Genomic DNA, 17,238 nt, shown 5'->3' with positions numbered 1-17,238 from the left:
ACACGAGAGTGGAAAGGAAAATGATGTCCACACTTCCCCATACCATACGAGGGACAACAGCGGATCAAAAAACCCAGGGGATGTGTCCCCATGGAACATAGATTATAATTAAATAGTGTTAGTACAGACGGAAGTATATCAATGGCTTAGCTCTCAGCAAATGTCATCTTGGGCTTAAGAGGTGAGCCACCCACACCTGCCTTAGTATCAAACTAAAGATTAAATTTTTTGACATCGTTCCAGAAAAATTATTAATTAATATTATTGAACATGCATTAATTGATCATATTGGTGTTACTTCTTTACATTCACATGCAATACTCTGTTTTTGGTAGAATACATACTTCTTCAAACATTTCAGTAGAAAATCCTTTCCTTCTGTCGAGAGATGGTCAGGAATTGGTGGATGTGACTTTGTTGTCCCAATGTGAAATAATGCTGCCACCTGCAAGATAGCATCATACCAAATAAAGAATTAGACCCTGGAACACAATATATGCTCTTGAGAAGACATAATTTGACATGATATGGATTAGACATATAAACATCGTTATATAGAGATATATATGTGCTCCCCTGGAAAACAAACAGATGTAAGGGTAGAAATATTGAATAGACTTATATTGTTGTAGGGATAATATTAAATATAAAACTATGTGCCGTTATTTACACCTAAAATGTACTAATTGCCATGTTACCACTTCGGAATATTAAATTCATGATCTATAGAAGAAAATACTTATTTGCCCATAAAATAAGGCAAAACTTTCTTCGGACAATTCATGTCATTAAAAAATATTAGATTACAGAAAGGATCAACTGGCGGGTACCTTGCTGGCATATAATATCATAGAAAGAAACTAACATCATTAAACAGAGTTCAAAAATATAAAGGAAGAGAAATGATACATACATATATTAAAAAGTGAAAATTACTCAACAAGCAATAGACAGCAGAAGTTGAGAGGTTTCAAAGACAAATTCAATAGTTGAAACATTTGAGCCAATCATCCTTCCATTATACATTACAGAAAATATGAGCAAATAAAAAAGCATATCAAGTGTAAGAGAAATTGTTTTGACTGTCACCTCTTGAAATTGTTGGCTCCACGGAGGTTTTCCTGTGGCCATTTCAATGACAGTACAACCCACACTCCATATATCAGCAGACCTAGGAAAAACATTAGAATTGAGACTTAGATAATCAAGACTTCCTCCATAAATAAAATCTTACGCTCATACTTTTACTTAACAAATAGGATTTTAACTTCCCAAAGTTACTACCAGGAAAAAAACACTTTTTATACATCAGCATACATTTACAGCTAGCAAATTAAAGTTTTAAGAAATTAAAGACTCATTCAGTAATCCTGAAATAGATCCCATCAGAAATTACTCTTGTTTTAGATCCATCCAAGAATGAAAACAACCTAAGCAGCTTAGGAAAATCCAATTCATTTATGATCCATGGTATCAAGATTAAAAGTAAATTCTCATCAATATTTTTAACTATACATTAAGTGGAACTCACAAGTAGTCCACAAAGCCCTGGAACTGGAAAAGTGTGGGAAAAGTATTTATAAAATATAATCCGGTCCAATTACAGTGACTAAAGAGCACAAAGGAAAGTTCATAGATCATTTAAAACATTTTTAATAAAAACTAATATATTGAGTATTCTTGAGTTCCATTGATCTATATTTGGTCACTTCTGCATACTAAAATAATAATTATTATTATTTTTCTAAATGAAAGCTCAATAGATCAATATGTCCCAAAAAATTATTAAAGAGAATAGTAGCTCAGTTATTTTTTATGTTTTACTTGTTGTGGCTTTTTGGCCATTTTATAACAATGTAGAGAAGCAACAGAAGCAGCAAAATTTGACACTAGACCTAAATCAATGGTCAAGAATATTGTATAACTCTATAAGAAAATTTGATTCAGGCCAAATAAGTGTCAATGTTCTTCTATGTCATTGAATCCCATTTTCTTGCTCCTCCTTTTGCTTCAAGCCAAGAAGGCTTTCAGAAATTTTAGTGGCTAAATCTTTTGATACTTAAATGATATCATATTCTTATTAAGTTCTGATGAATGTGTTTTTGAAACGAATCTAATTATAATCTTATGTTAAAAGAAATCTGCCTATTCAATTTATTAATTCTTTCAGCTTGAAGCACAAATTAGTGGAAATTATGGCTTGAAAGCACCCCATAATGTCTATAATTATGGTTATGTACCAAGTCATAGATAATATAATTCAAGGTGAATCGCATAAATTAGCAATAAATTAAGACTATGCTAGTACGTTTGAACTGTTTTCTGAACTTCTAAAAAGCTCCATGCCTCTACAACTTTATATTGTGACAATTAATCTAAGGGCCTTGCACACTAACTAATTAGAGCATGCTTTATATAAAATTGAAAATAAAGACTCAATTGAATACTCACAAGTTTCCCCCCCCATTTTATGTAATTTTTCCAGTTCAGTTTCCATTGTAATAGTAAATTACAACTATTAATAGTCAACTCGGCAAAAAAGGTTTAACTTCTCAAAAACCACTTTCCAGAAGATTCCACATTTTTTATAATATCAGCAAAGATCATTCTGAATTTCAGAACTCACCACCAAATGAAAAGTAATGGGTACTACGGCAATCAATAATATCAGTTTGAGATAAAGCTCCTGCCCAGAGTGTTATCTGAGAATAACAGGGGTTCTATCATATTGTCTTCAGTTTGCCAGCTCATGGAAACTTTGTTCTTGGCTCAACATTCATTCAGGCATGCCAAATGCAATCATTCACGCCTATCCAATATTAACAAATCCAGTGTATTTTGATTGTCTTTGGATCCTTACTACAATTGAAATCAAATGTACTCTGAAAGAGAATTCCATTTCAAATAATGAAATACAGGCAAATTGACAAAATGAAACAACATGTTTGGTATTGCACAGATAATTTATTGGTTCCCTGTGCTTTGTTTTGAGATGCCCCAAAAACTGCTATGATATAATAAATCACATAACAAAAAATGTACGTGGGGACATAAGCTTAAGAGACATACAGGCCATGCCCAGTTTGACGAATGACTTCAGGTGCCATCCAATATGGTGTGCCTTTCATTGACTTTGCCCCAGTAACTGTTGCCTACAAAGTGAAGAGCAATATTAAAATACATGATAGCCATTATCAATATTAAAGATATCAGTTTTTGAGGCCTGCTGGGATTCAATACCAGCTCAACCACTTGCTTAGATGCACCAAAGTCTGCTAACTTAATGCAACCTTTGTTGTCAACAAGAATATTTGCTCCCTGCAACTCAAAAACAGTAGTGGCACTATAAGTAAGAAAACAACCTAAGTTGAATTTTGACATCTGCCTGCAAATGAAAAACAGTAGTGGATTTAATAAATCAGAACAGTACTGTCTCAAATAAATCAGAATAGAAGTAAGTTTAAACTTTTTTACATCTGCCTAAACATTGAAAACTAGTGACTAGAATAGATCAGAACAGTTGCAAAGTCAAACAGTCATGGTAAGTATCGAAATCCTTGTAACAAGATAAAGATCATGTATTATACTAGTTTACAAAGACAAGCATATAAAGGAAAACAGAGGTTTTCCTGTGCCACCAAATTAAGCATCCACTACCATATACTATTCCTGAGTTATCTTTTTCCAAGACTGCATATCACACTGACATCAAATATTTCTTGGCCCTGTCCTGTTTAAGATATATTCACTTAAAAGCATTACCACAATTGAAATGACTGAACATTGATTGAATTACCTTGATATCTCTGTGCATTATACCATTCTTATGAAGGTATTCCAGACCCTGCAATAGCTGTTTTGTGTACATTCTAATGACCTAATCATATAAAATAGAGGATCGTTAGACAACGAGGGTGCTATATTTTCCATGGAAAAGTTAACTGTCAAAAGATAATTCTCACCGGCTCTGTGAAAGACCCAAATTTGCCAAGTAGAGAAGATATAGATCCACCAGGAACAAACTCCAAAAGGATATTTAAAGCATGCTCTTCTCTAGCAGTTCCAAGATATCGCTGAAGAAAAAAGGCAGCGATGCAAATGGTGGTAAAAAATAAGTACAGATTCAAGTAAAAACAAGAAGTGCATTCAACTCATGATTATGCTGTCAGTAGAATGTTTCATACCACAATATTTCTATGGGATAGGTTACGAAGCAATTTAACCTCCTCCTCAAGCTCTCTGATATGGGCCTGAACATCAATCACAGTATGCCATTATCACTTGGAAGTAACGTAGGATTTAAAAATAAGTAACAATGAAAACTGGAGAACAATTAAATCACTGGCAGATTGCATGTAAATTCCACATAGAAACTAAGGACCCCAATTGACAGTGGAATAATATTTTAAAAAGGAGATTATAATTATTTAGGAAAACATTGCAAAAAATCATTTGAATAGAATGTTCAAACAAGCAGTTGGTAATTTTTGACAATCAAAAAATTAAAGCGTTAACATAATATATTACAGAATATCACTAGCTCATATATAATATGGAAATTTTTCAACACCAAGAGCTATAACCGTTGATTAAAACAAATTCTTTTTGTTGTTTATGGACACATTTTTTATATTGTAAAGATTCCATGGTGATAAAAACAAATCTTTTGTTGTTTATGAATACATTTTTTATATTGTTAAGATGCCAAATGATTTTATTGGTATTTCAATTGGTCCCAAATTACCTTGCTAACTAATTAATTGTGGAATTGTAAGTGACGATATGTTGTCGAATGGAAATCTTGTGTAGCTATCGAATTGAAAAACTGCATAAGTGATGTTTTATGTGGTTTTATATCACTAAGCTTGTGGACAATGTTTTGAATATATCTGGAAGTGCCATTGCCAAAATCTGCTTCCATCACTAGCAGTAGCCCATATATCTTAATATGGAATTTTTTAAATGTAAAAATCTAAAATTTAAAATGGGTCCCCTTAGGTTATACATTTTAATGTTTAATGGAAATCCCTATTCCAGAAGCCTGAAACAGTAGCACATGAGACCACGTTGATTATACAAATTCTCTGACTTCTTTATGAAGACAATTTGTATATAGTTAAGATTGCAAAATGATTTTCTAGGTACTTGATATTATTATTACGTAACAGTTCAATTTGATAGCTATAAAAGGTTTCTTTTTATTGCAGAAAGATATGTTTTGAATATATATGAGTGAATCATTGACCATATCTTACTTCCATCTGTAAGTTTGGAATGAGCACCACCCTAGTGCCATTAGCAACCATTAACATATAACCCCTCAGCAATCAAATTTCACATCATTATTGTTACATGCTCTAATTGTATGATTCGGTTGATAAATATATATTTAGATCTTGGGTGGCAGCGAAGAAATCCTCACTTGGTTTCACCAAACTGGATTTGGTTCTTCAGGTGGGAACCCAAGTTCAGAGGAAGAAAGCTTTATTGTAAGGAATGATAGAGAAAATTTTAGCAAGGAGCAGCTATATTATTGGCTATGACAAATTCAATCAATGATTAATCTGAGTAGGAGACATTCCTTGGGGATTTCAAAATTGCTATAAAATCAGGCCTCAAAAAAACTAACTAGTAATTTGCAAGGAAAATCCTAGGCTCTCATTTTGGGGCTTTATAAATTGAACAATGTAATCATGAAAGCTTTCTCTCTGTGGACAGCTAGAGCTGACCTTATTTGAGCTTAATTTCAAAGAAACTAACAATTAACGGATTGTCTAGTAAATGTTGGTTTGGATTTGTTGTCACTCATGACCTTGCACAATCAGACATAAATCATGTGCAGGGCTTCCCCTGTTCTAGCCCACAACACCAATATATATGTTATTAATTCTTATCTATAAACTAGCCTTGTGTTGCTGTCACCGTTCTTTAAATTCCAATGGAAATGCGGTCCAACCATTGAAGATGTTAACTATCATCATAGGTCTGGTCTTTATCAGCCTTCAATAGGCTTTCAATGTAAGTATGTGTTTAAGAATTCTTTTCTTTATAATCCCATCCTACGTAGACTTTCCCTTATTTTTTGGCTACTTGTAGACAAGATAGGATCTATTCAAAATGAGGATAATTTAGGAAAAGCGAAGTTGTCAAAGTAACAATGTTTGAAACATGATTCTAGTACAAGGGTGTTGTATCAAATTGAGGACTATAGAAAACCTTCTTGTTGACTTACCTTAATTTAAGTTCATCAAGAAAATTCTAGGACATCATGAGTTGGTGAACACATGTTGCTTCCTCTCAATCATCCATTCTGCAGACTTCAGAGCTAAATTGCAAGTGAAAATGGAGAATGTTTTTGTTTAAAATCTCTAGAAATTCTTTCTCTGCCTCATTAGACGAAGAAGTAATATCCAATAGAAAAAAGGCTCAAGTTGCATGATTATTTGGATAAGCCTGAAGGGTTGCATGATAAAAATGATAATTTATTTTTATTTGCAAGGATATGGTAGCCTTTATGGCCTCATTAAGGGTTATTCGCCATATGTTCCCATGTTTGCCCATATGTTCCCATGTTTGCCCATTCTTGGTGGCCAGGAGAAATGTATTGATAGAGTTATTACTTGGAGTTTGTAGTAAGGAATAAGTTGCAGTAGTTTGAAAGGTAGCAGATTGACACTTGGCCAACTAAAGTATGAGGCTACCATTTTTTTGTGGCACCACTTTACTTTTTTGATTTAATTTTCCATTTTGTAGCCTTGTTCTATCCTAGGGAAGTTTGTTCTAGATTGCCCTCTTTTTGTAACCTAGTTTTCTCCTTGGGTGAGGGCCCCTATAAATCCTTGCTTCAAGGATTGCTATGACAAAATAAACATTAATAAGAATAATAGGAAACATTAAATAAGACTAAGCCTTGATTGAATACAATATATAATAATATATGGAATAAGATCCAATTACCGAGCTTAAATTTTAAAAATAATCATGTGAGTTTAGTGGATTCATGGTGTAACTAAACGTATAGTTCAATTCTATCATCTATGTAACAATTTAGATAACAAAACATCCTGAAATTGGAATCAACCTTGAAATGCTTGTAGATTCTACGTCAAAATGATTTGGCCAATAACTTCCCAAACCTTTGTGATTCCAAGCATTACTTGATTTTCAAAAAGAAGATCCTTAAAAGGAAACATTTAATGAATGCACTCAGCAACTTTTACTTTTTTGTCATAAATGTACTAAACAAGGATAATTTTTTAGTTTTTGTGCAAATAGAGTCAAGTATTTGCACCATAGAAATGAGACACGAGAAGAATGTGGACTTTGCAAGGCTGATCCAACTTGGCATTTAGAAAGAAATTGGCAAGCTCAACAAAAGCTCAGCAAAATACAAATTTCTAGTGAGTCTTGTCTAGAGCTAGTTCTTGGAGAGTCATGAGCCCCAAGGACTTAGGTGGGGCACTTGGCTTGGAACTCACCAATACTCAGTAAGTCCTAGAGAGCTTTAGAACTATGATCTGCACAGTCAATCATAGCCGATTGACTACTAAATCTTGGATGTGCATGCATTGTCTAATGTAAATTGTAAATCTTCATTTTGTTCTATTGTGAACTACGAAACTGATGGAATCATTTGTCATTGCACAAAAAGCTGAAATTGTTGATGCTCGCTACAAACACCAATTTTAACTTGACCCATTCAAGGTGGTTAAGCAATGTCACAAGTCCCCATGGAGTTGTTGACCACCAAGTCAACAATATCCCCTTCAGCACCAATTAAGTCTTTAACACCTACCAAAGGAAGGCCTTAGCCAATGATCCAAGGCTCTGATACCAATTGTTGAATCATTTGTTGTTACGCCAAATGCTCAAACTATCAATGCCTGATACAAATACCAAGTTTAACCCAACCCATAGAAGGTGGTTAAGCCATGTCATGAGTCCTGAAGGAGGTGTTGACAACCAAGTTAACAAAATCTATATTCATGCATCAAAAAAAGCAAACAACAAACAATGAAGGTTTGGTATTCAATAATTTAAAACTATACAATTTAATGAAATGTATTATTATTTATATAATTTATTAAATTAAAATAGTAAATACAATCAAACTTATATAGTATGTACTATATTTAACATTATTAGTTTATTAAATACGACTTTTTATTTTTTTGAATGGTAAATGCTTTCAACTCAAAGCTATGAACCGAGAATGTCATAAATGGGGGTCCTTATGCTCGAAATAAACGCTCAACAATAACCCAAGCAAGCATATGAACCTTGATGGCAAGAATAACACCACAACTTGACCATCACACTATCTTAATCTTGGCAATTTGTTGAATGTAATTATATATTAAAATGTTGATTTGTAATATTTTACTGTGGTACCAAGCATGCCCAAAGCCTGCCACAAACCCCTACAAGTTGCATTTCGTTACAAGTTTGCCAAGGGATACACCAAGTATGCCCAAGTCGCAAGGATTCACAAAATTCTCTTATTAATTTTCAGTTGATTGTCAATTATGTAATTGTAATGATTTTTGCATTTGGCATTGATCAATGATGAAGTTTCACTTTATCATTTATGTATTTAGGTTTACAATTTTGTATATTTCTTTAAGTTTTTTGTATAGATACCATAACCATATACATCATAACCAAGGCAAAAAAGTTGTTGTACCAACATACCCATACCCATTCTAGTACTCGTATGAACAAGTTAGATATTTTAATAATATGTAATTTTAAATTCAACATAATTTTGTATTCATATGATAAAATGGTAAACCAAAATACAATATAATGATTAGCGAATATAATTAAATATGTGAATATATATAGTACTACTATTTATTATTAATATAATAATATTACATCTCTAGTTTATACATGAAATGCCAGCACTAACAAATAATTAATTAGTGTCATGTGCTCCAATAATTTCCATTCCATGTCTACATCTCCACCTTTTTACTACCCTATACTAATAATTTAAAAAATGATAATCATACTATGATTTATTAAATAAAAATTCATAAAGATAAGTATCCAAAAAATGAGTGTATTAAGAAATTCATATCTTAAAGCTCTAACTTTCTCAAACATGCCGTTGAAATTGATGCAGAAGCTTGATTTAATTAAATACACAAAATATTCTGAGAGCATGTACACAACACACATGCATGCTAGACAACCTAAAAAAGAATCACTTCAATCTTCAACACTTTCTCCAAGAATAAAATATACAACATATGATCCATCCTCCCATGCCAATTGCATAGATTCACATAGTATTGAATTCCACTCTTACCCCATATACACTGCACTTGATTTTTAGCCATTCTAATTAGAAATCCATAGCAGTGCATATACAACTAGTACATTCCTAAATAAGCAGTGAACTTTTAGCCAATATTGCATATTGAATATACAGTATACACAACTGATATATCACAGCAATGCAGCTACAAAGGCATTTACACTTTGAAAACGTGTCAATACTTAGCTTTAGGTATGCTGATGCATTTTTATTCTAAATTTTTTACTAAGTGGAAAGATTGTGAAATCTGTAAATTAATATCAATGGTGATGTTTTCTTCTCCTCTCTACTTCTCACCCCATTTTGTATCAAATAAAATATTTGATCTATCCCTCTAAGATTTTTTTGTGTCAGCTCGGGTCTATCCCTGGAAGTTGGTGTCTAGTTGTCTATCCCTGGGCTGTTCCCACCATATAATACCTCTCTGTGCAATTAATATAGTACATTTTTTAGCAGTTGATAACTTTTAGCAATTACCATTTACAATGTAATACTGCAAAAGCTCCATACTGAACATTTCATAGACCACAAAAGTTATATGAACAAGAGTAAACATTGATACAGAAAGCAGGAATCGAAGTAGTCTCAAATAGAGTTTCAATGATTTCTTAATCTGACGTCACTAGAGCAACCTTTATTGTAATAAGCTATTCCTTGCAACACTACCATTCCAAGGTTGAATTTATGAAAGTAAGACAATGGAATACTAAGCAATTAATAAAAGCACAATAAAGTGGCCAAATTTTACAAGCTATTCTTCACTAAACTAATAACTCCATCAAACCTTCTATATTTACATTCGAAGAAGATTTTGAATAATTTTCACACTTAAAACTGTCACTCAGAGGAACTTATAGTTAAGTAGTTTTAAAGAAGATTTAAGATAGGTTTGAAAAAGTTATTGGATCCCAAGGATTATAAAAACAGATATACAGGAGCACAAAGCTAGCTCCCTTCCACCAATGTAAAGAAGAGTGGTTTATAGAAGTGGAAGAGTAATGTTTTATGACAAGATGGACATTAATTCCAAAATTTAGTACTCGAACTCTATGGAAAACAGCCTAAACCTTACTTCATTGAATCACATCCGATGTGCTTGGGCATTTATGCCGTAAATGGCATCATATACAAGTCATAGAATAAATGCAATCGAAATAGTTGGACCAATTAATATTGTTGTTTTGTCAATTAATATTTACTAGCTCAACTCTTGGAATAACACATTAAAAAAAAATTAAATCAACATGATAAAGCAAAAACATAGAAGTAAAGAAAATAGAACTAGAAAACTGTTTTCTTGGTGTGGCCCATTTCTAATCAAGTCTTTAAACACTACATAAGTCCATTCTCAAGCACAATGATGCAAATATATAAAGAAGGAAACTCAGAATCAAGTCATTGATAAGTATAATATTAATAAAATGGAAAGACATCAAAAATTAACCATTCTAGTTATCTAGAGATGTTTTGTTGCCCACAAACCAATGAATAAACACCTAAATATTTTAAGTTATCAAAGATCCGCATTGTATTTTGAAACTATCCTTTCACATGAAATACCAAATGCCAGGTTAAGAAATTATTTACAAGCAGTTAGAATTATAAGGCTACACAAGTGAATGACAGGGAAGACATTTTGAGTCTCTTATTGATATAGAATCCTTAGTGCTAACATAGCAATATTTTTAGTCTGCGGAGAGAAAGCTAATCCAGGACATAAAAGTACAGTGAGCCTGATTGGTTATCAATCATACTTCTTAGCTAATCAATATCTGTTACAGATTGCCAAGCAACACTACACAATGTGTATCACTATAAATTTGTTAGGGAATTTCGACTACCTGGATAAAAGGCTATAGCATTCAAATTGAGTCTTCAAAGATGACCTAAAGTCAAACAAAGTGCAGTGGTAGCGGGTCTTTAACTTCCCAAACCAAAAAATGAGTATTTGCTTTACCTTACCGTAACACCACTTGAAAAATTCCACTCTAAATCATGAAGATTTGAAATAACAAAAAAGAAAAATTCTGCAAACACTTACAAACAACCAAAACAGGAAAATAGTTGTGATCACTCACCTGAGCTTTATCCTTTGATCCATTATTAGATGCAATCAGCACCTGCAGACAGCGTTTACCAAAAGAAAAGTCAAAATTAAACAGATAATAATGAGTTTACACATGATCAAAACATCTGAAAATGGTATTTCAAACAAAACCCCAAATGACGCTATAGAGAAAATTCGGATCCTGACATCAAACCTCAGAATCCCAACCAAAAACTACAATCACGCATTACACCCTGTTCTCTAATAATTTAAATCAAACTAACAACCTATTTCACTGTATTGCTTCAATCCAAATTAGATAAAGGTTCATTGCGTCGAAGGCTTGTTGGGGATTGTGATCCTAGAACCCAACCTATCGTTAACACTTTTTCAGCTTCTTTTCCATCCGAACCGAGAAGCAGATTAATAAGAGACAAAAGCCGATTAACCAGAGTAAAATCTAAATTAATCAACAGAAACAAGGAATTTAATAAAATTCCTAAATGACTCAAAAGATGTAGGGTTTCACAATATAACCTGTGAAATTAAACTGAAAAATTCGATACTATTAACCCACATCTGAGTTGAATAACTGAATCCAACTAAGAATTTACCTGTTTGACTGCCAAGAGTTCCCCAGAGTCAAGATTCATGCCCATATATACCCTGCCATACGCCCCACAGCCAATAATCTCACCCTTCCTCCACCTAATAGTCGGGGGATCATTTTCCTTTGTCATTTTATACATATCAGAGCGCCTCAAACTCGACCCAAATCCCTCATTGTTGGCTTCAGATTTCCTAAATACCAGAGAGCGCCCGACAGACCCAAAATCCTCCTGCATTTCTGAAACCCTGATCTTATTCTATAATTGCTGAAACCCTGTTTCTGATCATGCCCAAAAAGATTCGAGATAAACTTGGAACAGAATTTTTAAACAGAAAATGTATTGAACTGGGTCGATTTTTACTGTGAAAAGAAAGGGTATTGATTGTTATGATTGAATGAAAAGAAAAATGAGAGAAACAGAAGAAATTGTCGGTGTTAGCATTTGAATTTGCTGCGGTGTTAACGGTCATCTATCGGGACCCTCTACACCGTTGGATTCCGTATCCTATGGACGAGCTTGATTGACATAATTGCGCTTTAACCAAACGTTGGGGTACTTTGGATTTTTTCTAAATTTTTTGACTTTATTTCAAATTTGTGGTAACGTTGCTTTAGATTGATGTTTAATAATTTTTAATTAAACATTTTTTATTGAAATGGAAACTTCGTGGTTTTGTGGGGTCCTTTTTCTTGCAAATAATGGTATTCACTACGTTGAAAAGATATAGGAGAAATGATTCCCTAAATTGTGGAAGAGGAAAAATATCAATAGTTTATTTAGACATGCCTATTAAACAATGAACGGTGGTTTCAAGACCCCTTAGTGTGAGTAAGTATTTTAGTACCATTAATCTTCTTAGGCTCAAATTAAATTCTAATTTACCTCACCCATTTAGACATCTTCCCAAATGTGATACGTGTACCTTCATCTAGTTGTTATACAAGCTCCGGTTGGATAGTATTACTACACTTCAAAAAATTGTTTCAAATTGTATATCCAGTGGAAGTACCAAGACCAGTATAAAAGAGAAGAAAAGATTAGTTATGATTAACCCAGATATGATTTACAAGCCTATAAACAATTTGGTGGTTTGGGGATCAGAAAAATTGGCATCCTTAATAAAGGTTTCATTACTAAGCTAGGTTGGAAGATGATTATGGAGAATACTAAATGGAGTCAATTATGAGGGTGAAATACCTTAACTCTAGCAGCTTTATAAAGTTATTAGCACTCTTGCTATCTCGATAAGATCTAAAATTTGGAACAATATTTGATTGTGTGGGAATATTATCCAGTTGGGGCTAATGTGGTAACTCGGTGAAGATGTTTGGATGGGTGAGGGAAAATTAGATTTTATTTTGAGCCCAAGGGGGTTGATGGATTCGCACTAGAGTGATTGACTACAATTTCCTACACAAAAAATTGGATTGGCCTGGCTCCACATTGCCCAATGTTGCAAGGAACACCTACATTTGCTTCACAAAGCCAGAGAACTTGTGGGGTTATCAACAAGATTAGAATCCCTTTCTTCCTAAGGAAAGACAAATTTATTTGAAAGATAGATAGAAAAGGTAATTTCAAAGTGAAATTGGCATACAAACTATTGTCAAAGGTGGAACTCCTTATGAACAATCGAGAGAAGGTTTGGAATCCCTACTTGGTGCAGGAGCACCTAGGGGTAAGGTGAAACCCTAACTAAATTTTGGTTTGTGAATGGTCTAACCAACCATTGAGTGAATAAGGACTCAATATAAAGTCCCAAGATAGGTATAGGAGGTATGGTCAGGTAAGAGTTGAGTGTGAGTCAAGTTTTGACCAATGAAGTCATGATAGGCATAAATTGCTCAAAAATGCTCCATAAGACAAAACTTGGGAAAATGCCTAAAAAGGAGCTCGAAGTGTTCAAAGGAGGTCCTTAGGTGTCTTAGGCTCATTTTATGAGGTTTGAAAACAAACTGGTCAAGTTTGAAGGCTTAGATTGCAAAGTTGCAAAAGTTGTGAAAATTGCTCATTGACAACTTTGCACAATTATGCAAAATTGCAATAGCAATATTTGCACAGTTTGAGAAATGAGTGACATAGGTAGTTATGGCTTGAACCAAAGGGAAAGATGGTGGGGAAAACTAATATAAACACCTTCCAACTCATTTCCAATTGTTGGACATGCATTTGTATGGACAACACCTGTGTGAAGGAGAGTTTTGTTGTCAGAAAGCGTATGTTGAAGGATTGAGTAAAGAAATCAGATTGAATAGCTTACTATTTGTAATGGAGTAGTTTCTTGAGATCATGTGTTAATTCTATGCATACTTTTTTTGATCTTGAGCATTCATTTTATAAGGTTTACAAAACTAGTTAAGTTTTGTGTTCCTACTATTTAATTTTGAATAACCAACACTTAAATGACTATAGCTTGAACTTACATGGTCAAAAAACCATGGCCTTTGGAACTCAAGAAATAGCCCCTATATGTTATGTACACAATTATTTTGGAGTTTGTGGTAGTCGAGAAGCTATTTTTACAAGCAAGCCCTAGGCAAGCAAGGAAGGTTGGGCAAGGTGCAATGAAGGCTTGTAACTGAATTCTAATGAGAATAGAGGTTTGGCACATGCCAATATTGGATGGGAAATGGTAGAGTAGAGTGTTAAGTGTCCATAGACTAGAGGAGAAGGTCAGATGCAAGGATTAGAGCTTTTGGTAAAAGTTTTGTTGCCATTGTCCATAAAACCCTCAAAATAGAGGTAAACTGGAATCGTACAGTACGAACACCATAGAGACCTAAAACCTTGAAAATATTCAAGCCTAGGTCAATTGGAAAAAAAGTCCTGAAGACATTAGCAAGCCTTGTTAAGATTTTTTGTGAGTTAATGAAGGTTCATTTTTTCTAGGAGGGCTAATAGAGGCTCTTAGGGCAATAAGGGCGAATAGGGCAACCTAGAGTTGTGGGTATGGTAGACCTACCCAAAAGGTGTAGAATGAAGTGAAAAATATCAAGAACCATAGAAGGATGGCATAAACTTGATTTTGTCCCTTTGAATGCATTTGGTGGAGTTTTGGCTCACTAGGTCAAAAGATGCATAGCTAGGGTTATGGAGTGAGAAGGAGTGAAACCTAAGTTGATTGGTGAGTTTCTTGGAGAGAGGGAATTGGAAGTGAGTCCTCTAGGTTGTGGTTGGCATAGTAACCCTAGGTAGGCTAGGAGTATACTTGGTAGTGCAGGAAAGCTCTAGAGTGAAGAAGCTCCCCATCACTACTTGATCCCTAAAGTCAATACTTTTTAGTGGATAGTCATACATAATAGGATTTTTAACTCAAGAATCTCATCAAAAGGGGTTTCTAGGTCCCCAAAAAATGTTATCAAGTTGTAAACATGAGGAGTCTATTCCCCATCTTTTAATGTATTGCCACTTTGCAAGTGAGTTATAGTAACTATTTTTTAATAAGTTAGGCCTCAATTGGGTTTTTAACTGTGGTTTGGAACAATTTATTGAAGAATAGAAGGGACCTATAGTTATCCCCTCAGTTAGATAGCTATGGAGACTTATCCCTCCTCATTTTTGTTAGAGTCTTTGGAAATAAATAAATAATAAGAATTTAAGATCCCTTTATCTTATGGTAAATAATAATACTAACTGAGAATTTTGTGGAATTCATTTTCATATCATTTTATAAAATGTTAATTGATAATCTATTAGTATTTTATTAAGGAAAATAGGTTTTAATGGGGCCCTAAAACCCTACAGAACATAAATTTTAACATATAAAAAGTGATTAAAGTATCAACAACATAAAATCCATATTTTGAAACAACCCCCCACAGAAAAACTAGATAAAACCAGGGAAGCAGAGCAAAAAACCAGGAAAGGCCCAAAAGCTAGGAGATCGGCTTAGGCAATTTCTCTGAGAATTTTCGCAGCTCGAATCTCCAGCTCATACATTCTTTCAGCCGCCTCTTTTAGGTGTGAAAGATCAGTGTTAGATTCCTGGATGTCCTTCTTCTTTGTGTTGGATTTGGTTCTCTTCCTCGATCCATCCTTAGGAGACTTATGTTTGTCATTATTGGGAGATTGGTCATCCTCCTTACCTATCCTATATTCTTCAATTTTGTTTATGAGCACCCTTATATTATCATTTGATGCTTTCAGAATGTTATGACTTTGCTCAACAATTTTCTACAAGGTGCCCTCCATGGAACTCTGCTCTTCACTTCCTCCACTCTATTTTCCATGTCGTTTACCTTGTCAATTTTCCTATTTTGTGTATTGCAATTATCCCTCTCTAATCTACCCACTCTATATTTGAGCTCTTGGATTTCATGGTAAGTCCATTTAGTGGTATGATAGCTATCAATAGCACTATTTTTGGCATTGTTAAGCACATCCATCTGAGGGTTTTCCTTGGTGTTGTCGCTCAAAATAATAAGGGAAGGGTCAATCAACTCCTCCATTTGTATTTTTCCCTCCTTATTCTCCTTAAACAATGTTTTAATCACATGTCTCTGAAGCCCCATCCTCACAGAAACATTATTGAAATTCCTCCAAACCACATTCTTATCTTTGCTCAAAATCATACAAGCATAGTGGCTGGACTCAACTTCCTCAAAATCCTACACCTTCTCTTCCCCACTCCCTTGCTTCTCATCTTCCTTATTGCTATCCTTCCCTTCCTCTTGCCTTTTCTCCTTGGACTCGATATCTCTCCCTCTTTTCAACCTCCTGAAAGGCTTGCCTGCATAATCCTCCTCTTTGTTGGCAGGTATCTTAATAGTAATGTTTCTCTTTCCACCTGTCCTCTCCTCATATCCTCCTCTCTGAGAATAGCATTTTCCTCCCCTTCAGCACTATCACCCTTTGTTTCCATGCCCTTCGCCCTCTCATTGTAGTCTCTATCAGAAAAAATCTTGATACCCTATTTAGGATCGGTATTCTCCTTTTTCACCTTTTTCTCCATTTTGACTCTCTTTTTCCCCTTTTTGCATTATGGGGTGGCCTCCTCCTCCATATCCAAACACATCTCTTGACTATCCTTAATATTAGAAGGGGTATAATCATCTCCCAACACATCTAACTCCTGTCTACCCTCCTTTCCCACCTTCCTATTCTTTATTTCTTTATCTAAAGTCTTAGTCTTGAAAAATCCATAGATTAACATCAAAAAACCCCCATGGAAGGCAGGATTACCTATGTGCTTCTCCTTATAATCATTTATATTCTCATTAATAGACAAGTATAGGAAAAAAGGAATAGAAATCTTCACC

At 34.1% G+C, this 17,238-nt stretch overlaps 1 protein-coding gene across 2 annotated transcripts in view; it reads right to left on the bottom strand.

The window, feature by feature from the left end:
* The window catches only part of LOC149558427 (mitogen-activated protein kinase kinase kinase NPK1-like), a 72,639-nt gene extending 60,267 nt beyond the window's left edge, over positions 1-12,372 (bottom strand). The window contains exons 1-9 of one of the 2 annotated variants that reach the window (XM_089832675.1): positions 11,984-12,372; positions 11,401-11,442; positions 4,185-4,250; positions 3,963-4,073; positions 3,797-3,877; positions 3,241-3,318; positions 3,070-3,152; positions 1,090-1,171; positions 345-445 (exon numbers count right to left, since the gene is read on the bottom strand). In XM_089832675.1, the coding sequence (XP_089688801.1) occupies positions 345-445; positions 1,090-1,171; positions 3,070-3,152; positions 3,241-3,318; positions 3,797-3,877; positions 3,963-4,073; positions 4,185-4,250; positions 11,401-11,442; positions 11,984-12,214 (875 nt within the window). In that variant the 5' untranslated portion in view covers positions 12,215-12,372. The remainder of the gene's footprint in view (positions 1-344; positions 446-1,089; positions 1,172-3,069; positions 3,153-3,240; positions 3,319-3,796; positions 3,878-3,962; positions 4,074-4,184; positions 4,251-11,400; positions 11,443-11,983) is intronic. The other variant, XM_089832676.1, reaches the window with a different exon arrangement.
* Positions 12,373-17,238: the final 4,866 nt, after the last annotated feature.

This window comes from Cupressus sempervirens, chromosome 5 (genome assembly GCF_028749045.1).
Source record: "Cupressus sempervirens isolate cs-2001-9-10 chromosome 5, ASM2874904v1, whole genome shotgun sequence".
Lineage (NCBI taxonomy): Eukaryota > Viridiplantae > Streptophyta > Pinopsida > Cupressales > Cupressaceae > Cupressus > Cupressus sempervirens.
Note: the sequence above shows the minus strand (reverse complement) of the source record. Positions and strands in the feature narration are given on the sequence as shown.